We start from the raw sequence: 27,473 nt of genomic DNA on the forward strand, positions 1-27,473 counted from the left end.
CGAAAAGAGTCCTCTCAGGTATAAAACCTAGACTATTTGAATGCTAGTAACTATATAAAATAAAAATACTATAGGCTAGAGTGAGAATAATATTGATATATATGGAAAAAAATAGCTACAGAGATAGTACTGTATGCATAGATCTGACCATGTAGTAGCTAGTTTTTGTTGTCTGCTGAAGTCTGTACGCAATGAAAATGTCTGCCGTTTCGAAAATAAGTTTTTAAGACCCTAATAAATAAAATATATGAATGGCAGATCTGGTCAAATACTTTCAAAATTGTATTTTTTTCAGCACTTTCATAAGTGTCTGCCAGAATGTTATCCGCGTGATAATGGTCTGCCATTGTTATTTTCCGATAGTAATAATAATCTATTTTCAAATATCAAAATGGCAGACGTGATCAAATGGTTTCAAAGTTCGCCAAAAATTTCCACCTGTCTTACCTGAGCGCGCGCCCCGTCCACCACTCTGGGCTTAGTGACTCCTCATCTCATGTATAGTAGGTATAGGGGAACCAACACACAAAAATCTAGGTCTGGTCAAATACATACAGGTAGCTTTGCGCTAGCTCTCTAGCTATGACCTTTCTTTAAATTTCATTTCTAAAACTTATAAGTTCGACAAAATGATATAACGACATAACGTTAGGTACCTACTATTATTAAAATTGAACAGGTAAATTGCTTTGTTGGTTTTCTTATTCGTGGATGAATACGGCAATATGTACCAAGATTTATGGCGTCACGATTCACGTGTGTTCACATTTATGTTCTTATCTCACGAGATGTAGATTTACGGCTGACGTACATAACTACTATAGTTTGTCTTGTGGTAATCCAAAAAACTATGAAAATACTATACATATGTATTTACAAATTGTAATACTATTATCGCCTGTTAAAAATCGTATCTTTGTAATATTTCAGAAGAGTGTCGCTTCGGACTATGAAAAATTACAGGTTTTCTACTAAATCTACTAAATATACTTTAGACACGATTTAAAGATTTATGATTATTACACCTAATTAATAAATCATAATACCATAAAGTAATTAATGTTCAGACTGAATTTAAAATATACCTACACGAATAGTATGTTCACGCAGTGGCTTTAACATAATATTAACCGTTAATATGATTTCTTTCACGATGATATAATTTCTGCTGACTTCATCAAACATTCTATATGTATAACAAGACAGCTCAATAAATTAAACTCTATACCATTCAGATCAGTATTCATTCTTGAATTGTCTGTTGAGTCAGACAAGCGAAGAAATTAATATAGCTACAAAAGTTTGCGTAGTGGTAGTAAATAAGTGAGCTCCTCCTCCATTCAAGCTACAACCCAAGGCGAGGTTCGTGATCCCCGTCAAAGATGCGCCCGCCCTTGCGCATGTCGCTAGCAGGGTGAAGTGTGAACCTTCCGTTCACCCACGCGTCCGCGTTTAGATGTAGTAGCCCTTCTGTCTAACATTGAGAGTCACCACACAAAAAAGTAAATAAGTTGTTTTCGTCGCAGGGAGGTGGCGAACGCCTGGGAGTGCCGCATCGGTCCGCCCGACCAGCCGGCACCCGCCCACCGAGTGCAGAGCCTCTTCAACGATATCGAACTATATCCAACTAAGACACAGGGTATGTTTTGAGTACTTTTGACATAGTTTTAAGATGATATTATATTTAGATCTATAATGTAATAATTTAGGTACACATTCAAAAGGCAGTCCTCTCGCAACAATTTTGCGACTTTATTACCTTTATGAAGTTGTCTTTAGGACGTAGGATAGATAATACATGCAATCGAACCATCCTACCATATTTTTCTGACAATTTAATTTAAAATATGTAACTTGCCAATCGAGCAATTAAGTAGCGTTGGAAATGGAATGCCCCATACACACATATTAGGTACGACAAATATTCAAGTAAATAATTAGAATTGGAATTAAGGGCGTTTTCTATATCCTTACAAAATTGTAACTCATTCGGCTCAATCAATGTATTAATTTAGGTTAATTGTTGCGGTTATGAATAACTTGGATAGAACCCACGCGACGTTGTTGCGCGCAGGAGGTACAATTTCAGTAATATTAACGATAATTGAATATCGAATAAACAATTTTAACCGATGGGACTCAATTAGCTTTATGTTATCGTTTGATTAATATTATTATCAAATTTGGCATCCTATTTTGCGTTTAGGGTTGATAATAACACATAAAATAAAACATTAAAGATGATTTTGGTCTGGAATTAAGTAAAGACCTCCAATATTTAACTGCTTGTGAGGCAAAAGTCTAAAGTTCATGTCATAAAATAATATAATATGATGAAACATTTAACTGTATCGACATAAAGTCCCGTCATTCACTCGCTGCAATTATAAGTTTACTCATCTTCCTTCTTGATGTTTCTAACCCTAATGTGTTTCGAAGAATAGTCATCGATGTAATGAGATAACAAAAAACGTCATTGGTGATTCAAACGAAGTGTTCATAAAGTTGCACAATTATTAGAACAATAAATCCTTGATTCGACAAATGATTTCTGTCTGATAAATGAAATATTATGTTGTTATTGAGATAATGAGCGATGTTGACTTGTGTTTTATCTTTGTAGTTTTTATTTTATCTTTCGAAGTGACAGTTCATGTCAAGCTGTTCTGGTGAAATGCGTGTGATTTGTAATAACCGTTTTTAAAAATAAATTTTGAATTATACAGCACGCATTATACAGATAATTTCATTAGCTTTATTTACCAAATTTCTTACTTTTTTGGACACCGGTCATATAATCGCTTCAATCAAAATATCTGAATTGCCATTCTTCTATTTGATAAAGTTATTAGATCTATGTCGTGATAGTCTATGTCATAAAAGTTAAAACGCATTCTGTGATGTACACACTTGGCTTCCTGGTCCATTAATCAAACTAGAATTATAAAGCAGTGGTTCACTTCATATCATTAAATAAAATCGTGCAAACTGCTCTTGTACTGCAAAAATAGTTGTGGACATCAAAATCACTAGCGTGGCGAACATATTGTATCAATCAAATACTTAATTATTAAATAAATAAGTAAAAATGTTTCATTGTTTACATTACAAAGTTATGTTTATATTGTTAAAGTTATGATTACATTTCATAATAAAAAAATCTGTGAACATTTTATGTGGCTCCTTATAAAATAGGATATCGAGTTGAGAGTTCTTGCCTTCATGCACATATTGTTTTGTAAAAATAAGGTTATTGATCATTAGGGATTATTCTATCGTAGAACCTGAATCAAGAATTGATTTTTTGGTCGGTTATATAAAATCCAAAGAGTCTATAAATCATGTAATAAATTGAAGTGATGTATACGAGAATTTAAACGTTGCAGTGCAGAGATTATCTTTAAATGTACAACATAATTTGCGATAGCACATAAAACAATCTACGTCCTAGAGTTATGCCACTACCGTAAAGTTGTGAGCAATAAATCTGCGATTTAGCTTGATTCAAAGCATTGATTTTGTAATACTTTTAAATTATTTTTCAAACTACATAAACTTTTTAGGTACTTTTTATGCTTTAAATAAAATTCTTTAAACGAAATTTTATTTAAAGCATTCAACATAACAAAGATGACATAAGACTTTAGGGAAAATCCAGCTATCTATTGTAATTTGTAATAAACTACGTATAAAATAAAACAGTTTTTAATAACGTGGTCCAACGAGTTTGACCAGTTAGATGATTCAATCGACAAATTGTATGAGAATAATTCCGCTTCTTCCCTGAATTATTTGAATTTTATTATTATTTTTTAATCTTTGAGTAAACGTGAAATTAGCTCATAAATTGAATACAAAATTGTTGTTTAATCGATAAGTAGGTTCCGCGCGTTTGACTAATAGACTAAAAATATTATAATATTATTCCTCTGTATGGACAAAATAAATAAATTTTATACAACGTGCTACGTCAAATTTATCTTTTTTCCCCTATATCTTAGATACCATATATCACTGGGGGGTTCAAGTCACATAACCACGCAAAATAAGGCAATTGGCAAAGGTCAGTAAATGACTACTTTGCACGACTAAGTAACTAAGAGAAGAGTGTTTAATCTAACAAGTGGAGATGTAATGCAAATGTTGCGTAAAGATGATCTCAGCTCAGCGCATACTTCGATGCTACGGGAATGTTTTCATATAATATTTTTCTTTAATAAAATAATGATTTAATTCGCCTCCTATAATAATACACTCAGAATAAAGAATAAGTTTTGAACATAATTAGAGATGTGGAATTTTTTGGACGTGAATGGATAGCGGATTCTTTCGCCCATTGTTAAATATATCGTTTTGGTCGATACGACATGATATTACAACAACAACAAGGGAACAATGTAATGCAGCTTATGTTTAAAAATAAATGTTTACAGTGATTAGTTCTTTTACTTATTTTTATTGGCAAACGGTTCAACAGTCTCATAAATTATTGACGACCTCGACTAATTGTGTGTTCGTTTCGAAAATTGGGAAACATAAGCGTTGTTAATAGTATAACAAAGAATCACAGAGAAAAGGGGTTAATGCGGAATTTGAATGAAAATAAATCAATGAAACTTTAATAAACCTAACTCTACACTGCTCTACCCTTTGAGTAATAATTTACTATTTATACCTAATCATTTTAAGGGACATACAGGATGAAATATAGAGAGATAGAATTAATAATAAAATGTAGGTATTATAGATTAAAAAAAGAAATAGAATTTGTAAAATATAATTACGTCTAACAGTATTACGCCAATACTGCACAATAAATGAAAACAGAACATCACTAGCAAATGGCAGTGCATAATGTCCATTACGTCACTAATATGGTATTTATTTACAATGTAATTATTTAATTGTTATAAGTTACCTATTTCCCACTTCTTATGTATGAGTTATTACCTATTTTCCACTTCCTATTTATGTGATTTTATACACCCAATTGAGATTAGAGTCAAGTAATACTTCAACAGCTAATAAAAAATGTGTAAACCTTGTTTTTAAACAAAATGTATTTGTTTTTTGGGTCATGGTCGCCTTCATCGGAAATAAAACTGATAATTTTCTTTACAGTTTTTGAAATGTTGGTGTGCGCCCGTCAGTGCGCCCGACGGAAATCTTTGATACTAACATTTGGGGAGTTTTGCGTCTTCGCTGCTGAACTGCGCCGATGTTCCAGACAGACTAGATCGTAAGTTTCTTAGCTTTAGCTTCTTGATGAGATGTAATTTTCGTATGTATAGGGAAATGGGCTAAATATAAAAAAGGGAATGGTTATAAATTATAAGATTCAGTATTGCTTCCATGTTTCTCTCCTTTTACACTTACTTTGTCTGCATCGCAGTCCATTCAGATAGAGCTGCAGTTCAGCTTTTATGGTTTTAAGTTTAGATTTCGAATGAACATTGCGGCTCCATTACATATATTCGTATATCTTAATGCATTTTACGTAACCAAGACGCATTAATTTAAAATAGTTTGACAAGAGGATGTTGTCGGAATATACCGAAATTCTAAAAATAATCACGAAAATCGTAATGCTTAGCATGATTATATCTTTATTATTGTCCACGGTCTCGTGGTTCTGATGTGTCACCCCTACGAGGCTACGACGTAGTAAATGAGGAATAATAATTTGGTGGATAAAGGGACAAAATTAAATTAAAACATGACATATGATTCATAGGGACTTTCCCTGAACGATTCAAAATCATTTCATAGTAAATTATCTGTGTTTCTTAAAATTACTTGTTATCTACAATAAAGTCACGCATACCATGTCATAAAATTAAATTTCCGAGATGTTTTTGTTCAATGATAACCGATAAAACGTGATAACATCTATAACTATCAAAATTTTGCATAAAAGCGATATCGATCCAAAGTGATGTAAGGAAGCTTCAAAGGATTTTTTCATTATACTTCTGGTGCAAATGCAATATGCAGAGGCAAACAAAGCGTATTAAATCTTGGCAGTAACGCAAACTCTAGGCGAACGGTCCCGGATAATGGCCGGTTTATTACATAGCGCAATATAAATATAAATATTAACTAAGCATAATGGCGTAATTAGTGCCCTCGATGTCCGCTCCAAGTACAACATGAATCAGTTTAATTCTGTCGATGACGGCCACAATGGCCCGCCGCACAGCCGGTCTTGAACCTGTGCTTCGTACGACGAAGTCAACTCTACCGTTGCCGCGAGCGTTGACCCTTGAATGTCGTATAAAATATTGGTCATGCACTGATTCACGACCGTAACGACTTGCATTTTCGTGCATGCTTGGAATATGCTAGAAGCATACACTAGAGGCTTAGGTACCGGCGTCTGGATAGATTGCTAATCGATTTTGTTATTCGCAGGACATCGAATAAGCCAGAGTCACCCGTGTGGAGCGTGGACAAAGAGTTGAGGGACAAGGAAGCGATTTGCAAACATGTTAACGGTAAGTGATGCTTTTTGTTTGCACACTAATTTATATAAGAAGTAACGTTTTAAATGGGTATTATGATTAGCAAACAAAAAAAGTAATTATGGAATATTTATTACATGTTTTTCTTCACTTATACAAGTTGAAAAATCAAAATATATATCATCAAACAATTTATATTCATTTATGTGTGAAGAAAGCTAAAATATTTTTCTTAATATAAAATGTAGAGTTCAACGCTTGTGTAAATTCTTATTTGTAATTCACATTCAAGCATAAATGATGATTTATATAGGCAACTAAATGTTATTGGTTTTACGTAGATATTTTAATTTTAAATTGGATTAGTTTGAATGGAGTATAGTGAACTTAACACACAATCGCTAAAACCATTTATAGTCACCATTATGAATCATAAAATTCAAGGTAAATAAAGTCAAACGGAATTTAATCACCTTCGATCATTTTTCTAGCCGATATTTTACAGATAGTAATAGTTAGTTGTGCTAATCGCACGGGTGATATCACCCGGTGGACGTAAGTGGAACAAGCCAAAGCGTCGAATTAAGTTTATTTTCTATAGCGGAAGGTCGATCGGAGACAGCGTCCTGCTAAACAAATCTTGAATGATGACTAACTTTCCGCACGGTACCAATCCAGAAATATACGGAGCGGTATCCCCGTGGATCTACAGCTCGTACACAAATCTCAATAATACTTACAGGGTCGTGCCTGTGCATAAAGAAATTACGTAAAACCGCTCTACCTCGCGTAAGCTTCGAGAAGATAAACATAAACGTGAATAAACTGGTTCATAGTCTATTAATCCGTATATAGATTATTGGGTTGCATATACATAAGCAATCCGTAATCTATAAAGACGTTGAATACGTATTTCTTCCTCATTTCCTTTGTAGTAGGGGAGCCCAGGATGCTAAATGTGGATTTACTCGAGCGTCACGGGAACCTATTAGAATTGGTAGATTAGACCATAGCGAGAAAAAAAGGTCCTATAATATTTTCACTTTTAGCGGTGGGGAAGGGTTTTTAGATTTTTTTTAATTTAAAAAAGAAAAAAATTGGCTTGGAAATACTCAAGCGCGTTAGATATTGATATTTTGCATGCTCCAGGACGTCACTGAAAAAAAGTATAAGTTAATCTGACGATTTAAGTGGCGTTTTAATCGCTATGAAGAAAGGGTAAAAAATTAAAGTAATATTATTCGAGCGCGTCAGATTAATATATGGGGGGGTTAATTACAATATAAGAAGTCCCCATTTCGCTAATCTGACGATTCGAGCTCAACCTTAGGGAATTATGGATTATTCAAATTTTCCAGCGGGGCCCCTGAGCGCACAAACCAACCATAACTGCTCATATTGACTAGAGGTACTAATGAATAGCTAAGGTACCGTCCCTTATAGTAATCTGACGCGCTCGAGTAAATCCCAAAATCCCCTCTTGGGCTCCCCTACTATTGGTTTGAAAAAGAAGAAATTGGGCGGTTCTGTCATTTCGTTAAATCTTTTGAAATTCAAATTCAAATAGCTATTAGGTGGTAAGAGTGACCATGAATACATTTTCATGTGGTTACCTTTTATAAATGTTGTATTTGGAAAGTATACCAATGATGTTCAATATATTTGAGAGCGAGAGATAAGATAAAACGATAAGTAGGCACTATGCACACATGACAAAATATTAAGTCACAACATAGTGTATCAGTATGTCCTCGTAATATCGATCGGCGTCTAAAATATACAATCAATAACTCTTTGTCCATAATGTACGTACTGATTCCACATATAAAGGTGACGTAACCCTCGCGGGCACACTATCTTGTTTACTCTGATATACTGCGTTACATACATCAAACATATTTTATTATTTACTATTAACAACGCGTGTAATTAAAAGTATCTATGGATCATGTGTGAGGAGGTAGTGATTGATTGGCAGCTGGACCTAATTATCTAACGCTCTACAAGATTTTTAAATATCACTGAATAAATTAATTCACTTTTTCATTGAACAGTATCACGTGCTAGTTTATGGCAAAACAATCCATATAAAATGACTATTGAGTATTTACCATAGATAAAGGAACAAAATCATTTAACACTTTACTTGACTGTGGCTATGATCCAAGGATTGTAGGCATTAAATTTACGCAACTTATTTATAATGTTTTAGCAATATCAAATGAAATATTTGTAGAGGTTTATTTTGAAGCGAACTATTTGTATGAATGAGTTTAGCTACGAGGGTCAAATGAGGTTATGGCAGTATGTTTTTATCGTGCGAATTTCTAACAGGAATTTCTCACTGCTTAGTTCGTAGTTCGTTCCATTTAAGATTAAGAATAAAAACATTTCAACTAATTTCCGAACATTGAAGTGTAATAATTGAAAGAGTTTATATTTGGCTTTAGATTTATCGATCAAAGGTCAATTTTATAATTTGATTTAAAAAGCATGACAATAAGTTTACGAATTTTAAGGTACGGAAGGAACTAATGTAGGATTTGCGTCATCAATACAGTGCATCTTGGTTTATTAATAATTTTATTAACGTCAGTCAGGAACATGAAAAAATATATTATATAGTGCGTTTCACGAGAGAGTTCCCCTGCCGTTATGTTGGCATACCTGACTGTCAAAAACGTCAAAGAGCTTAGAAGCGTTACAGATTTCTCTTTCACCACTTCTAAGCGTATGCGGCATGATGCCAATCTCTAAAACATTTATAAATTTCGGAAAACCTCGACAACTCTGTAACGCTTCTTAGCTCTTTGACGTTTTTGACAGTCAGGTATGCCAACATAACGGCAGGGGAACTCTCTCGTGAAACGTACTATACTGTCCCTTGTCATATTGACTGTGACATAGAGGACAATGTGATGTTTACACTTTACACTATAAGTGTCTTCCGCTGGTTTGAGACGTCATTTCATTGAAAAATGTGTTTGGGTTTGTTTGAAGTTAAAAGTATTAGATATGATGATACATCGCACAAAAACGTTAATTTTATTTTAATTTGTTTCTTTGTAATTATGAACTTACCAAGAATTTGATGACACACAGGATTACACATCCGTCACGAATTTTTTCCTTGCCCTATTTACTGTCGGTCATTTATTCGTCGAACCTTTTCCGCATTAGCACTTAATAAAATACTTTTAACATAGTCACCCGCGAACATAAAAAATATAGGAAGTAATGATGTAATTTTATAAATATGGTAAAATACTTGAGCGGAAAAAGACATGATATCATATTATGTGGACCTGTTTTTATTATTGTAATTTTATGTTTCTAGAAAAAAGGTTACTTACTCTACTAGAATGCATTAAAAAAAGTTTTTAATATAACATTTTGGCAACATGTAAGGTGTAAGAATTGGTTGTAAAGAAATAATCTAATAATAAATAAGTGGCAGGCGTGGCCTTCCTGAGTCTTCCGCAACAACTATAATCGGAGTGCGGAAGCGCCACGATGCGCTGCGATCCTCGATAGTAACTAACAGTATACCGAATTATTATAATGTTCCTTAAGTGCCTCTAATATATAGGTACACATTCAGTGTCCCCCATAACCAGGTGACCATTATAATCTATACTAATATTATAAAGAGGAAAGGTTTGTATGTATGTATGTATGGTTTTCACGCATAAACTACTGGACCGATTTTGATAAAATTTGGCACAGATAATCTTTAGACCCTGAGAAAGAACATAGGCTAACTTTTATTGCGAAATATGTACCACGGGCGTAGCCGGGGCGGACCGCTAGTCAATATAATAAAAAAAGAATTTACGAAATCATGTCAGCCGTTCTCGAGTTATGTGTATACCAAAACATTTTGCGATTATTTTTTATATTATTATAGATAAAAATAATTAAATTAACTGTTTTGCTACTGGATGGATTTAAAATTAAGAAAAATATATAATTTGGCAAACTTTAACACGACAAACAAATATTTGACTTCCTTATCACCAGGAAGACAACGACGACATTTCTGTTGCTCGTTTTATTTCTATGCGTATTACTGTTTTAATAAATGACAATAATAAGTATCTGGAGATGAAAACCGCTCTGGCCTTGAGTACACTACAGAACCCACAGCTTTTTCTGTTTACAAATAACAACGCAATTTTAAAATATTGTCGCCCCTTCGAACAACAATGAATTAATTTAATTATAGCAATTCTTTTTTAACCCATTGAGCCCCGAACGGCCCGATCGGTCCACGACACAATAGATTTTCTATTGTGTCTGTGATTCCGGGGCCTGAGTTATTAATATACACAATGATATATCCAAAATTATATTTAATTTTATTATTATCGAATCAGCTGTGGAACAGGACGTAAGATAAATTCAAAAAAATATAAATCTCTATGACATTGTCGATGTCGACCTAAAATTTTAATTCGTACAAATGTGATAAAATATAAGCTTCTTGCTTAACAAGCGTGATAAATTTAGCAAACATTGTTGCGAATGTGCTAATGAACTTTTATTTTATAATGCTGTTGACTCTTTTTAAAGCTCGTACTCTTAAATGTTTAAACTTTTGGGGACACTTTTTTATGTCTTTGTCTTAAAGTGTTTCTTTTAATTTTTGAACGAAATCCAGTAGAAAAGCATTCCTACCAAAACGTTTACGTTTAAGTACCCTACTTTGTGCAATGAAAATGTTATAAATGAAAATTTTACCATACGGGGCAGAAGATAATAAGTGCCCCTGAAGCATTGACTCTATAATTTCCCACTCAGGTGCACTATCAGTCTGAACCGAGAAATATTCCAAGGGGTCGAACTACTACTAGGTATTCATTCGAGACGATCGCTCGCATAGTGCGAAGTATACGATTAAGTAGACAGTTCATTAAATTAACTGTGCTAATCAACTGTAAAAAATAAAAATATTATCAAGTCTATTATCTAATTGACTAGAACATAAAAAATTGTATTGTAATTTATAACAATAAAGAAATAACAGTATATGTATCATATTTTTGTTAATAAATTCCAGTTTGTTAAGTATCAATTCAACCCGTGATACACAACATCAATAATATATGACTGGGACTGAGTAATAAATACGCAGTCGTTGTCTTTCCGGATATATAAGGCAACGATTTCATTGTAGGACGGATGGCAGTCGTCATAATTTAGTGTAGTACCTTTGTAATACTATAGAAATAACAGAATATTTTAAAATGCGGAATTGGCTAGTGTTGTGAGGTGGAGTCGGGTGCTGAGGAGCCAGTTGGCCGCCGACCGTCAGTCGGAACAGCGCGCGCTGGCGCGAGTGCCGTCACAAGCCGCAACCATGCCGCCGACCACCATGATCGTGCCCTGTGCGTCTCCGAAACTCGTAAACATTCTTATCATTCAATTTTATCAACGACTCCACCGAATCTAATAACAGTTAGTAGTGATATCACGTAAAACAAAAACATACGATTCCGTTGTTTACTGTACCTAATCTCTCGTGAATTGCGTTTACTCCATAGTAAATTTTTGCCGTAGTGAAGTTTGTGTTCGTAAAGGTTTATTCTATAGAGTTTTATGGTCGTCGTTTAGTTTGTGCGAACAGTGGTATTCCAAGTACGTTTGTTGACCACGCGTTGTGTTTACGTTTTCGTTCTGGCATTGGATGCTGATCCGGAATTGGATCTCGTCGGCCACATTTTGTATTCAATAATGACAACACAGGTCATAACGTGTTTCATTCAGAATATTTTGTATGAAACTTTATTATCACAGTCAGTTTATTGTGTTCTAAAATCTTGTTTTATGAAAAGATAACTCTGACGCTGATCATCCTTTGATCTCTCTTACTAATTATCAATAACTTCGATCGTTCTTTGGACTTGATTGATTGTAAGTAAGTGGTGTTAAAAGTAGATCAAGTGTTCGCCGACAAGCTATAAGCCCACGTTAGTGCTCGTCAATCATTACACACCAAAGGTTGAATGGAGCATTCACCTTACGGCAATACTTTCTAAATTAAGGTGTATCATCACATTAGTCACTCCTATTTATATTCGCCTATATTCGCTTTACATCTCTTCCGGACAATGATTGATTACTGGTGTTTTGTGTTTTGGGGACGATTGACCATTCTTGATCATTGTAGTGTAGAGCAAACTCTAAAATTTTAAGCAGATATTATCCAATTCATTAGTATTTAACGTTGGCTCTGCATACGAAAGAAAGGACTTTGGAATATAACATTCGATATAATGGTTGTTGTTGGAACTTACAATTGCGTGTTCGAATGCGTACACTATAATTGTCAACAATTAACCATTTGGCTTCGTATGGTTCGAAGCCTAGAAATAGTATTAACTGTTACCCTGATTCCCTTTAACCTTTAAGTGGTTATAAATACTGCATCTTCCTTATTATCTACGAACTATAAATGGCGTTACTCACGGTTGTGACGTAGAAATAATGTTAGACACGGTGGTTGTTGTTGGATATAAAGCGTGGGTTTTGTTCTCGAACACGTGATAACATCCTATAAAATATGTACTTAAAATAATTGCTTGTTGCCACACCTACATACGTTAATAGTCAATATTCTAATAATTATGCAAAACAACAATCGCCAGTCGTTGTTAAATATCAGTTACTAATGGGTACTCTTTTTTATTGAACTGAACGGAGTCTTTATGCGTAGGAAAATATTATAATTGATGATGTCACTGGAGTCGAGCTGTCGGTGACCTTTTAAATCCGATGAAAAAACAGGAATGGTTAAGGCGCCGCCTCCACGCGCCGCTCTCGTAGCGTACGTCTTACATGGTAGCGTGTATAAGATTTATCCGTATGATTACCATATTAATTATATTCATATCTCATAACTGTATTGAGAATCAGTAGGATATTTGAGGCAATAAGATATAATTTTATATTTAAATGAATTAATAAATGATCTATGATAACTATAGGAGGCATTATTTTTTTAACCGACTTCAAAAAAAAGGAGGAGGTTATCAATTCGGCCGGTATGTTTTTTTTTAATGTATGTACACCGATTACTCCGAGGTTTCTGAACCGATTTACGTGATTCTTTTTTTGTTCGATTCGGGATGGTGTCGAATTGGTCCCATAAAAATTTTATTCGGATAGGCCCAGTAGTTTTTATTTTATGAGCATTTTTGTCTGTATTTGTAAATGTTGCAAGTGCAAGTTTGAAGTCGGTTGTTTTTAACGCAGTTATCACTTGTTATTCCTATATCAATTCTTGTTTGAAATCAAGACATAAGAGCACTTAAATTATACATCAGTTTAAGCGATCTATTATAATTTACAGAAATGTACCTACCTACCTGATTTGCCATATGAATTGTGAATCTTTTCAACATAGTAAAAGTTAAAGACACGAACAACAACGAATAAAATTATTGTTTCTCTAATTGAAATGTTAATCATCCTGCTCTATTATCCTTCCGAGTTTGCTTAGCTTATTCTATTTATGCCATTATCAAGGTGTTCATTTTGCATTCCGTGCAATTGCTTCAACGATTTAGAATCGATCTTTTGTTCCTTTTATCATTTAATTACGAATAAGGGTTTTATCAAGAATTACGTTAGGGTTTACATCACACACGTTTATCACGTATGAATATTGCGGTAATATCAGTGTGAACGTGCTTTATAAAATGCAATAAGTCTAGCAATTGTAACTTCTAAGGATCATTGCACAAAGTTAAAGTTGTAAAGATGTATATTTTATATGGTATGCAGTTATAATGTATGCGATGGTATTATAATAAATGTCGTTTGCGCAGGTAGCGAGGCGTCGCCGGCGCCATGCGAAGTGTTTCTGGGCGGATCGTGCAACCCCACTACGTGGAGGTCGGACATTGCAATACCGATGCTTAAGAAGATGGGAATTACATATTTTAACCCTGTAAGTTGTATCTAGAGAAGATTTATACAGTGTAAAAATTAATAATTAATTAATTAAAGCTATTCTTTTCCGTCAATTACCTATGAATAAGTAGTGAACGAAATGTTTCCTGAAAAATAGATTACATTTTTTTATTAAAAATGCTTGCGGCCAAATTTTGACTGGTAACCTAGTCGATATATTATATTCTCCTATTTATAAATATACATAAAAGTTTGGTTTTAGCAAATGAACTGTGAACGCACTAATCCTGCTGTGGGATCTTAGACTGTGGACAGAGTCAATAAAAAATAATACTAGATCTGTTTGATAACTTTATTTAGGTTTTTTATAAATGTGATTTCCAATTGAATTTTGACAAAGCTCCGTTTGTATATTCATAAGGTAATACATATTATATTATTAAAGTTTTTGAAAATGATGTTGAACATTTTTAATGAACTGTGGATGTAATAAATTTGGATATACCTAACTAATCTTCACACGAAAGAAGAACGGTCAGTTTACAATTCATGTAATATTAATCAAGTGATTTGAATTTTAAACCCACACATAGTAGTAATCGAGGCGACTCGAACCGCACAGCGGCATTCTTCGACCCGCTCACAAATTAAATGGCAGTCACAAAAAATTTATGGCAAATGGCATAGCTGGTGACATAAAGCGCCACATAGCTCATGTTCCGTGACCAGACACTGAGGTGATTGTGCGTGTTCCTTGGACACATTCCACACATTGGACGTGATCACATTACGCTAATTTGGAAATCGCTTTAAACACGTTTCCATGGAATATATTTCACGATAAAGTTCATCACGTCCGACCTTGTAACGACATAATATATTTCGTAGATACATCCAGGCGTAGATAAGAGATTCGCGATATATCACATACACGAGTGCCCGGGCGATAGGTACTGTTTTATCGTCGGAACAGATGTTCTGAATTTTACTATGATAATAAATTAATACTTTATTACCGGGTATCTTGAATCTTCATTGGTAAAAATAATAGTTATTAAATAAGACGCAAATGGATAGTTCCCTATTGGAATTTTAATTCAGAAAGATATCTAGGTAGGCTAATCTATAATCGGTCAATGATCTAATGATTTGTCAGTAAATCAATTACATGACGTCTGTGACTTGAATTTATGGATTTGATAAAGTCGGACATGAAGATAAATATTTGTCATTTCTTACCACACCTAAATACTCATATTTTGGCAATATGTTATAGCTGTAAATAGCACAAAGGAAATTCGAGACTCCGGATTCAAATTATACGAATCTACCAGCGATTTATATTGTGCAAAACATGTAACTTTTACTTTACCTGTCTAGGATGGGTGTGTGTCAACAGATGCGACAAAAAGCAATAAATCTAAATAATTTGTCATGAAATTGCAGCAAGTCGACGACTGGTCGACGGAACTGATAGAGGTGGAGCACCGCGCGAAGGCGGAGGCGCGCGCGCTGCTGTTCGTGCTGGACAGCGAGACGCGAGCGGTGGCGGCCTGCGTGGAGGCCGCGCACTTGGCTGCCGCGCCGCGCGACCTGCTGCTCGTGCTGCGCCCCTACTCGCGACACCAGACCATCGGCCGAGAGACTATATCGGACCAGTGAGTTCACGTCTTTTGGCTAGTTGTTTAGTAGCTAGTACATAATAAATAAATATACCACCCTCTTATCTCTCGCATTGTTCTCACCTAACTATCTATGCTTATCTGTATTTGAGATTAAGTTTATTTTGAAAGCATTGTGACTCTGTAACATCTTTCTTTGGAAGAAACGCTACTACTGAAATCAAAATATACCCAGCTAATAATTTCTATTTATGAAAGTTCAAGATCCTGTAATACTGAAGTTCGGTTTTGTCCTCAGGGAGTACATCGAGCTATCTCGAGCGCGCGCGACGCTGCAGGAGGTGGTGGAGCGGCGCGGGCTGCCCGCGTTCACGGACATCCCGGCGGCGCTGCGGTGCGCACGAGCTGTACTGCGCGGTGCACGCACGCACCCGCGCCACTCGCTCGGGCACACCATCCTGCGGCTGAAGCGCGCGTACGACGCGGCGGGCGGCCGCAGCGCGCGCCTGTCCCGCGCGCGCGCGCTCGACGCGCTGCGCGACGCCACGCGCGCCGACCGCGACCTCGCCGACCGCTGCCTGCCGCCCAACGCGGACCTTATCGACTTCGAGACATTCTGCGCGGCCGTCGCTGAACTAGTAGCCGATGCAGGTACTACCCCGATTCGAGCGTTACTTATTAAATGTATAGTGGTGATGTAAAAGCACTCAATGACGAGTCATTTAATCGATATATGTCAATAGTTTATTGTCATGCTCTTGTCGTGTTGCGTCATTCGTGTTATTCCATAGAAGCACTCGGAAATGTTTGTTCAAAGCGCATATGTTATCTTGTCCATGTAATATTGTTTTATAGAAGCATTGAAAATACGAGCCATTTCAAAATCATTTTGCTAATTATCCTACAAAGTATGTCATTTTACTTTTTTTACATTACAAACAGCCATATCACAGAAATTAAAAAATTATAGTTTATACCAAACAATTGACTGAGAATTATTAAAACTTCCCCACACATACGAAGACGATTTCCAAGCGGCCAGTACAGGGTGTCGTTATGTTGAAGGGTCTCGGCGCAGCGCGCGCGCGAGCGTGGCGGCGCGCGTGCGGCGCGCGTTCCGTTCCCTGCGCGACTTTATCACGTCGCCGACCAGCGCCGGTGTGTGCGCGCACTGATTGGCTTTACGATGTTTTTTATTTGCAGTTTTTTCATTCTACCATAGTTTGTTTAGCTCAGCACGTGTAAATATTCCATACATTTTGAATCGACCCGAAATTAAAACAGAATTCTATAAATTGTTTCATGTAGACTGGCATATCGCGTTTAACTCATGTTAACAAAGACGATATTAGTATAGTGAGAACAATGAATGCGAACACATCTCGGTTATCTTATCATCCGGTTTCGTGGCACGGAAATATCACTCAGCTTTCGTTCTGCGAATACAATCATTTCGTGTGAAACTGAGTTTGGTTTGTTTATTTGCTTTAAATTGTTTTGTGAAACACTAATGTGTTTATTTTTCAGCTTATTATTTTCACGAAATGCGTATGTTTCAGTGGTGTTTTTGAAGCTTAATATTATATTGTTTGCTTAATTAGTTTACGGTATTTATATTCTTTGATGTAGCAAAAATAAGCAAAATGTTGTTACATTTGAATTATAATTACCTAATTCCTATCCGCACAACGTCAAATATAAAGTTTTCATTTAGAACTTAATTTATAAGAGTGCACTTAAACGCACATTGCTTTCTTCTTTTGTACATTATGTATATTTTATCTTATTGACTTTTATCTTATTATTGTATGCCGACGACGGAAAAATATCTATTTATGTAGTTTTTAATAAACACAGTTTCTGAAGCTTAACATTATGATTTTCTATTCTCCCCAATTTTATTTTCGACACGCGTATGTTTCTATATACTTCATTCAAATTTCAAAAATATAAACAATATTCCTCCATTTATAGAGTACCAAAGATCGAACGGTCAAGAGAACGAAGCGAGCGGTGAGACGCCGGCGAGTGCACAGGAACGCGTGTCGCCGCTCGCACAGCGCCGGGATTCGAACGGGCTACATACACGCAATCCAAGATTACGGGCGTATGGACAGAAACTATCATTGTTTATTCCTAAGGTAAAAAAAATTATAGCTTATTAACTCTACATACGCACTGATTAGTAATTTAAATTTCGTATAAGTCAATTTTTAAGCAGTTTCTACCTATTATGACTACGTAGTTAATTTATCGTATTGTATTTTTCCATAATATTCTAATTATTACCTATATTTGCAAGGTACTAAAATATTCCTATTTGTTATAGAACGGCGGCAGCGGTGCGGGCGGTGGGGGCGGTGCGGGCGGTGCGGGCGGCAAGGCGGAGGCGTCGGGCGAGAGCAGCGGCGACAGCGTGTTCACGCCGGGCACGGAGCGGCGCCTCGCCCGCCTGCCCGCCATGCTGGGCGCGCCCACGCACGACGTCTACCTCGCGGGCGCCTTCCCCGTGAGTGTACCACACGCTCGCATGCACACATACATACATACTTACAAACGAGATGCACGCACACACGCATGATGTGAGTATACCACACACACGCATGCACACATACATGCATACAAAAAAAAGACGGGTTGCACTCCGGGAGTGCCGGCAGAAGTGAAAACTTAATTATTAACGTTGAGCATGTTTGATATCCATCCGTCTTACGCTTTTTCGATCAGGCCACGTGTCCTGACGCGAGTTTAAGATTTTATACCCAACGCCGCTAAATAAGTTTTCACTTCAACAAGATGCACGCACACACGCATTATTGTACAAGCGCACTTGCATAAACGCACGCACGCAAAAATCCGTACTACATCTACATGCACACACGCATGATTGTACATGTGTACTCGTATAAACGTACGCACACAAAAGTCCGTACTATACCTACGTGCAAACAAAATGCACACGCACACCGCATGATTGTACAGGCGCACTCACACGCACACACGCGAGCCCGCAAAAACACACGTACGCTTATACGCGTCTGCACGTTCATGCACACTTGCACGCGCTCACACGCAAACACACATACGCACACGTATACGGAAAACAAAAATCATTGATATTTTAGAATTTAGTGGGTATATTCTCGGTTCCTAGGTCTCCATTTGTAGCGAACAAAGTACATATGTGCTTACGTAAATTTACAAAGCTTATTTCGGCGTCGTAAGCTTTGTAAATAATAGAAGACATGACAATAGTTAAATTCCATCCACACTAAAAGATCATAATAAACTTGAAGTTTAGTATTCAATTCGACTAACAAATTTTATTAAAAATACTTGACGAATAGGTAATTAGCATTGGCACGCTTCTTACATTTTCGCCAAGTAATGTTATTATACATATTAGCATTTCGACAAAGGATCTATCTTTAGCTCCGCTATATAAGCAGCGATCCTAACACCCTAAACGTCTTAAATTATGTGAATAATATTATAAAGTCTATTCTATCCATTGATTTTAACATTTAATAATTTTAAATTATCTTCTATTGTTTCTTATTTAGTTTAGAGACAAACCATAAATCTTGAAATCTTTAACTCTATAAATCTTTGTATCTAAAATCGTAAAATACAATGATCTCAGTCGTATCGTGCATACATTTTTTAAAGGTCTCCTTTATTAATTATATTTAATTTGGCATATTTAAAACATTTTGCAAATTAGGACCGCTTTGGCAAAGTCGACGTAGTCCTTATTACAAGCAGTGGAGATAGCCATCTGCGTACATAAACACGGTTTATATGGACCATCAGCTTAATGAATGGCTACTTCATGATTACTTAACACACAATGCGTTTGTGTAGCTCGCATATTGTTTGCATAATGAGGTTGATTCAAACAACCGCTTACATTATACGAGTTATGAACTGTAATCTACGTATTTGTGTAAACTGTAAAGGTAATTTACGGACTTCTAATTTAGATATTAATGTTTTGTGTCTTGGCCAATTTATTGACTGACTAGCTCTGTGAATACTGTTTTGCTCGCGTGCGTTTCACGTTTTTTGTGAATTCCCATACAAATTTTCATCGTCGTTTCTAGTTCCTTCAAGTTTTGTGGGAAGACTAAAAGAAGTCTCTCCTCCAAGGTTATATCTACCCACTATACACAATAGGTACCTAACTTATTTCAAGTTTTTGATAATCATTTCGCATTAATAATATTATGTGAGGGCCTAAAATCTTAGGACCGATTAATTCACTTGCATAATGACATTAATTTACCCTGCTTGAAGTTAATTTTCATTTATTATTTGTCATATTTACAACATATTCAGAAGATTTGAAGCTCCGTCACGCTGGAACCCGCTTTAAAAAAAACCTTACTTTTTTTCAGCCTATTTTACCTACAAACGATGCTAATAAATGTATTTTACCTACAAACGATGCTAATAAATGTAATTCTAAGTAACTAATAAGACTACAACAAATTGACCTATACTACATTCATCAACATCGTTTGTAGATAAAAATAAATAAAAAAGAAATATTTTTTTGCTCTTGAATCACTATAAACGCAGTATAAGGCTTTCGATGAACCAATTTTTAGTCTTCAAAAAGCTCTACAGTTTATAAAATCGTTTGTAGTATACGATCCTTCAACTGTATCGTAGCTGTTGTTAAAAATACTAACAATTACTCTCTGATTATTGATTAACAATTTTCAATTATCAAAAAGTTTTACACTTTCAGAAATTATAATTAAAAATTCAACTCATTTGCAGCTCAAGTTTTCAATACTTACGAAAGTCCGTGTATAGTTGGCTGTCATTATTTTTTAATACGAAAAACAGCACATACTTGTAAGTCCAACGATTTTGAATTTATATTTTGAGGTATAATCGATGCTACATTTACTGTAGGCACTATAGTAACTGTAAACTTGTGTACGCACGCTTATATTTAATCGGTAATGTCCATATACATATAAAGGTATGCTGTCGGAAGACAAACTGTGAAACTACGAACGATTTCCTTTTGCACGCCTCATAAGCGAAGCGTTGAGGTCGGTACTACTGTCACTTCGCGCAAAACATCTGATTTTTCAAACTTAAAATGTCTTTATGTATCATACATTGCACTTGTAAGATAATACATACATACACATATTAAGAAAAAACACTATTTTTAACGTTCATGATATTTTTGATGTCATTTTTGTTATTTAAACTAGTTAAAAAACAGTTTAAAAAAGTTCTGTCTTGGACGTCCGTGTGTCTGTATGTGCGGAGGATTTTCTTGTTAACACGATAGCGACCGAAATACTTTACTAATCGAGTCTTTTTTTTTCTCTTACGCTTGAGTATGCTCAGGAATAGAACCCTTTCATTTTTCAGGGTCTGATTCGATGTGGTTTAATTGTTATTAAATAAACAAAAATAATAATTAATAAATATTTATTAAAAAAAAATTATGAGGCGTGCACTTTTGGATTTTCCAAATTATTCTATTTTCTAACGTCTTAAAATGTATCACTCTATCAAACACTAAGTAGATTTATTCATTCGCACTTATAATCAGTAATAAGCAAGACATACAAATATAAAGGTACTGTGACAATTGTTCATATCGTTTGTAGTTTTTATGCCAGTGTCATTTTATTATACCACTACAATTTGGCTAGTTTTATCTGATTTTTCTTGAAGTTATTTTAGAGGATAAATTATTTTACCAGTACTACAATAAACGATAAATGACAATATTAAATCCAATTTTTTATATTGCACTATTTTGAGTTTTTTTTCGTTTCGGATGGAATTTATCCATTATTTCATTTTAATTACTTTTGTCGTCTCAGCAGTTTCGGATTATTAAGTGACTTTGTAACATTGAACAGCAAACTACTGAACATTAAAGATATCCAACTCTTTTTTTTTAACATATATCATGTGCAATTTAATGTACACTAAATTACGAAACTCCCACACGCATACACAAACACGCACGTGTGCGAAGATGTATGTATGAGCATGAATATTTTTTTTTCAAAAACTACAAACGACACGAAATCCAAGGCTCATAATTGTTTTGAATATATTAACTTATTGAACACTAAATTTTTTGTTTTTTATTGCTTGCTAACCCCTGTAGGGTTCAGCAGCCACTACAAACATATGAGTTTAGCTACAATCAACTACATTGTTTGTAGTTTTTGAACAAGTGTTATTTATTTTTTAAAATCTCGTTATTGTGACCTTCTTGCAATAATTTGAGATAAAACAACGCAAATAAAGAATTTTCTTGCCACTACAATAAACTACAATCAATTTGGAACCCATTCCAAAACTAATCAACACGCTATTATTTATATTTTTTACTTCGAACGATATCAATGATGTTTTCTAAGTAACTAATAAGACTACAAAAAATTGACCTATACTACATTTATTGGCATCGTTTGTAGTTTTTGAACAAGTGTTATTTATTTTTTAAAATCTTGTTATTGTGACCTTCTTGCAATAATTTGAGATAAAACAACGCAAATAAAGAATTTTCTTGCCACTACAATAAACTACAATCAATTTGGAACCCATTCCAAAACTAATCAACACGCTATTATTTATATTTTTTACTTCGAACGATATCAATGATGTTTTCTAAGTAACTAATAAGACTACAAAAAATTGACCTATACTACATTTATTGGCATCGTTTGTAGTTTTTGAACAAGTGTTATTTATTTTTTATTTAAAATCTCGTTATTGTGACCTTCTTGCAATAATTTGAGATAAAACAACGCAAATAAAGAATTTTCTTGCCACTACAATAAACTACAATCAATTTGGAACCCATTCCAAAACTAATCAACACGCTATTATTTATATTTTTTACTTCGAACGATATCAATGATGTTTTCTAAGTAACTAATAAGACTACAAAAAATTGACCTATACTACATTTATTGGCATCGTTTGTAGTTTTTGAACAAGTGTTATTTATTTTTTAAAATCTTGTTATTGTGACCTTCTTGCAATAATTTGAGATAAAACAACGCAAATAAAGAATTTTCTTGCCACTACAATAAACTACAATCAATTTGGAACCCATTCCAAAACTAATCAACACGCTATTATTTATATTTTTTACTTCGAACGATATCAATGATGTTTTCTAAGTAACTAATAAGACTACAAAAAATTTACCTATACTACATTTATTAGCATCGTTTGTAGGTAAAATAGGCTGAAAAAAGTAAGGTTTTTTTTAAAGCGGGTTCCAGCGTGACGGAGCTAAGATTTGAGTCATAATTTTGTCCATTCTCTTCCTTCCTGTTTCATGCCTACATATTTCACTTAACGATGAATGATGATGTCATATAGGCCGTTAATGTGTACGCCTTTCATACTCATAATTTCTATTATAGTCGTGTGTCGTGACCACTCACTGTTTACGGATTGACTAAACGCAAAGATGTCACCGGGTCATGATTTGTCACCCAAATCAAATACGTTTCAAGTTTACTAGGAACGAAACGATGTTATAGTTGTCAAGTTAATGATATGTTTGGCTTTGGTAAATATATGAACGTTAAGATTATTTGTCGGAAGAATATTATACGATCGGAATATTTTATCATTTATGCTGTAGAAAGGTTAAAACTTTCCATAATATAATAAATACATATTAGGTATTACTATTTTCAGTTTACGTTGTTTACAATAACATAGCTATTGAATATACGTAAAAGCCAAAGAATACTTATACTCTAAAAAAGAGAAGAAGCGCCACTGCGAACAAAAAAATGTACCCCTACGTTATCTGTCAATTTTAGTTCCTGCGAAGTAGGGACAGACTGCGCTGCTGTCGCAATGTAAATTTTTGGCGGGAATTTAGAAATTCTACCATTCGGCGGGAAATTTAAAAATCTGCTATACGGGCCATAGGGTTCCAATATTTTCAAGTTTTATTCATTCATTCATTTTATTTCGAGCAACATCAAGTGCATTAAATTACGAAGTTTTGAAGAATAAAATGTTATTAATTAGGCCAAACTGCACCATCTTGCTCGAAACAAAATGAATGAACCTTTGCCAGACTGCTTCAATAAAATAAAACAATGATTAAGAATTTTTCAATATTTTTATTTTTTTTGCCACCGTTCCACCGTCTTGCTTGGTGCTTTCTTTGCCCATTTTGAAGATCGCCCTGGAGCATTAACGCCATTGATGGGCTGATTTTGTGTCCAAACAGTCTTTGGACATTTTCATTATGATGCAGAACTTGCAGAACATCACTCCCTTTCTTCTGTTTTAAAGCAGTTTTGAGTTTGTTAACTTGCTTCAACAAGTATTTACATTTGTTGTAAACTTTATTCTCAGAAGCTGACAGCTTCTCTTTGTTCTGCGAAGATTCTTTTTTCTGAAACATTCAATATGGTTATTTATTTATTTATAATTATTAGGCAAGGTAGGTTACTCAGTAATGGTTATTTTACTTACCAAAAATGATACTGAGGGTACTGATTCAGTTTTTGTATCCGCACCTAATTCCTCTGTAACTGTTTGGGATCGGGCCTGCAGAAGCAAAAAAACAATATTTTTGGTTAAGAATTTAACTTTTAAGTCGCAAAAATTTTATTCATAATGATAAAAAAAAATGTTTGTATAATGTTTGAACTTATATTATGTTTATTCCATATTATACCACTTACCGCAAAAGACCCTGAAGTTACTGACTCAGTTTTAATCTCAGCAGTTGGTTCCTCAGTGACTGACATAACCGTATGGGACTGGGTCTGCGGAAGCAAAATGCAAATATTTTAGTTACCACTTTAATTGTTCTGCTCTCTGTAATCATTTATTAGTAATGAGTCAGAGTAATCATTTATATCAAACATGGTAAACAAAGTTTTCAAATAAGGAATTCTTACCCTTAGATCATTACAGATATTACTATGAGACGGTCCAGCTCTTGGTGAATGAAGATTTTCTTCATTTTCATCTATGGATGGAGTGGCAGATTTATGAAGACGTATTTTTGCTGGTGTTGTGTAAGCAGAATCTGCAAAATGCTTACTGCAAATAACCTTACATGATTTTTGCAAATCGGCTAGAGCTTGAAAGTCAAACCAGTCTTTGTCTGGGTAACAAAACATTGCCCATGACATCAATCTGAAAAAAAATTGCTAATGTCAATTAATAAAGCATTATTTTAAATAATCTTTATCCAAATTAAAACATTATGTAGTTTTATGAACTTACTGGTAAATACACATGAGACATGGTGAACGAAGTAAATAACACACAGATTAGGTACTTAAAAACTATAGGAGTCTATTTCTCACTAAGTGTCTCAGTAAAACTGGCACAAAACTAGTCACTCACAAATTCACAACACAATACCGTATGGTGGTACATGAGCCTTGAATCACCCAAAGAACAAATACGGAGGAGACGCAGATGCTCGACTCGACGTACTGCTTGAGGATTGCAAGATGAAGAAATTGAGAGAAACCGAGCAAAACTTAAAAGTTATAAACCCGATAAAACTTTCTCACAACTGTTTTTATTCAAAACAAATGTCACATCGGATAAAATAACGATGTTGCCAGTAAGAACTAGGAAATTCTACTTATAATCTTAAATTTCTACTAAATATTTTATTGTACAAAAGAAAAAACGTAACTTATTGTTTTTATACAAATAAATGTGTGTGTGTATTTTTATTATTGTAAATTTGAGTCATATTAGTGAAAATTTCAACAGTCACAATATTTTTTGTGATTTTTTAAATCTACCATGCACTCAATTTTACAAATAGCGGCCACACTTAAACTAGATCAACTATCATAAATTGTCTCTGTGTGCGTGAGTTCTCACCTACAGGGAAGTGATCACCCCCTGGTAAAAGCTAGTATTAAAAGGGTGATGTTTGCGAATGTATCAATTAAAATGGCAATACTAATTAAGTCATAATTCACTCACTTAACTCTAGGTTCGAACCAATAAAAGTCAAATGTTTCAAACACGTGATATGATTCAAGTGTTAGTAATAGATTTGTTTGTTGATGTTTCGCTTTCGCTCACGCGGAAACGGGTTAAATATAACTTTGTGCGTACGGATCTTATAAACTATGTTGATAACAATAGTGCAATATATCTCGAGAGTTAATGTTTTTCTAATACAGTTTCAGTCTCATTTTATTATTAAGAATTTCGACTAATATAAAATATAATATAATAATATAATCTTGTTTTTGACATATCTATAGTCCTTTCCACCTAAGATGATTTCTGTGACACATCGATTTTGACACGTGTAGAGATGTCGGTTACTGAAATCGTATCAATTGTTTCCGATAATCGATAACATTCTATATGGAAATGAAATCGATGTGAATAAAGTACCAAAATTAGTTTTTTCGGCATTTCGCCAACAATTAACTAAGGAAAATTTTTATATTGATACTTTACGTGGTATTCTGTTATTGTTACTAATTGTTATTGTTGACTTTTTGTTGCTGTTGTTTGCAAAAAAAATGCAACTTATATACAAGGCTGACGCACTCGTACAGACGATTGACTCGATTGACAAACGATCACAAGATGGGCGCCGATTATATGATTTTCCAACTCTATGATTTTTCAACGATCCATTTCATGTACACGAATTGCGTAGGTATTATATTTTTGTGTTATTTTATTTTATTTTTCATTATATTAAACTAAACGATACTGTTTTTGATTTGTAGAGTGCGGGTTGCGGGGGTAATGAAACACGTGTATCTTCCTCGAGTGATTTATTATAACTGAACTTATAATACACTACAGTACAAGACAAGAAGCTTATATCTAATACACTACACCACAGGGGTAGGAGATAAAAAAAAAATTGTTATACTAATTTTTTTTTTGTTAAGTAAGTAACAATTAATATGAGATTAAAAGAAAATTCCTAATTTTTATACAATTTTGTTCGATTTTTGTGTACAATTTCTTCTTTATTGTTCTTCAAAATTATAACATTAGGTTCCTTATCTTCAATAACAATAAATGGACCATTATACAAAGTATCTAATTTATTTGCAGTTTCATTTTTTAACAATACTAAATCACCTTTCTTATATCGGACTTGATTTATGTTTTTATCATATACAGATTTTCGCACTTGTTTACTTTTTAACAAATTGTTTTGTGCGTCTCTATGTGCTACTTGCAAACGATATCTTAATTCTAAACTATAATTATCTGGGTTATATAAAGGTTCTATGCTAGTACTTAGTCTACTCGGAATTTCACTTGGTTTTCCAAAAACTAATTCATACGGGGTATATTTTGTAGAGGAATGTACAGTATTATTAAAATTAAAACACCAAAAGGGTAGCCAATGGCTCCACGTTTCAGGGTAATTATTGCATTGTATTCTTAAGAATGAACCTAAATGTTTATGTGCATTTTCGAGTGAACCAATCGACTC

General features: G+C 34.4%; 2 protein-coding genes across 8 annotated transcripts in view; one reads left to right on the forward strand and one right to left on the reverse strand.

The window, feature by feature from the left end:
• Positions 1 to 27,473, forward strand: part of raw (NDT-like domain-containing protein raw) — a 72,727-nt gene that overhangs the window by 30,000 nt on the left and 15,254 nt on the right. For 6 of the 7 annotated variants that reach the window (XM_089714259.1, XM_089714260.1, XM_089714255.1 and 3 more), the window contains 8 exons: positions 1,527 to 1,639; positions 5,122 to 5,239; positions 6,412 to 6,494; positions 14,291 to 14,412; positions 15,822 to 16,033; positions 16,296 to 16,648; positions 17,972 to 18,138; positions 18,327 to 18,506. In XM_089714259.1, the coding sequence (XP_089570385.1) occupies positions 1,527 to 1,639; positions 5,122 to 5,239; positions 6,412 to 6,494; positions 14,291 to 14,412; positions 15,822 to 16,033; positions 16,296 to 16,648; positions 17,972 to 18,138; positions 18,327 to 18,506 (1,348 nt within the window). Of the gene's footprint in view, positions 1 to 1,526; positions 1,640 to 5,121; positions 5,240 to 6,411; positions 6,495 to 14,290; positions 14,413 to 15,821; positions 16,034 to 16,295; positions 16,668 to 17,039; positions 17,156 to 17,971; positions 18,139 to 18,326; positions 18,507 to 27,473 lie in introns of all 7 variants that reach the window. The other variant, XM_089714261.1, reaches the window with a different exon arrangement.
• LOC149489593 (uncharacterized) lies at positions 24,099 to 25,239 on the reverse strand. Its single transcript, XM_089715018.1, has 4 exons — positions 24,928 to 25,239; positions 24,709 to 24,792; positions 24,497 to 24,571; positions 24,099 to 24,416 (listed from the first exon to the last, which is right to left on the reverse strand). Exons 1-4 carry the CDS (start codon positions 25,162 to 25,164, stop codon positions 24,099 to 24,101), a joined length of 714 nt encoding a protein of 237 aa, XP_089571144.1. The 5' UTR covers positions 25,165 to 25,239.

The sequence above is a fragment of the Colias philodice genome, chromosome 3, assembly GCF_061535455.1.
Source record: "Colias philodice isolate Cphi_HAF_F1 chromosome 3, ilColPhil1 Martin Lab GWU primary, whole genome shotgun sequence".
NCBI lineage: Eukaryota > Metazoa > Arthropoda > Insecta > Lepidoptera > Pieridae > Colias > Colias philodice.

Bases quoted from the DNA above. Each gene is read 5' to 3' on its own strand.
- LOC149489593 (XM_089715018.1), bottom strand. From the start codon at position 25,164: ATGTCATGGGCAATGTTTTGTTACCCAGACAAAGACTGGTTTGACTTT. The intron at 24,793-24,927 runs GTAAGAATTCCT...TTGCTTCCGCAG, and splicing joins ATATCTGTAATGATCTAAGG to ACCCAGTCCCATACGGTTAT. The intron at 24,417-24,496 runs GTAAGTAAAATA...TGAATGTTTCAG, and splicing joins TACCCTCAGTATCATTTTTG to AAAAAAGAATCTTCGCAGAA.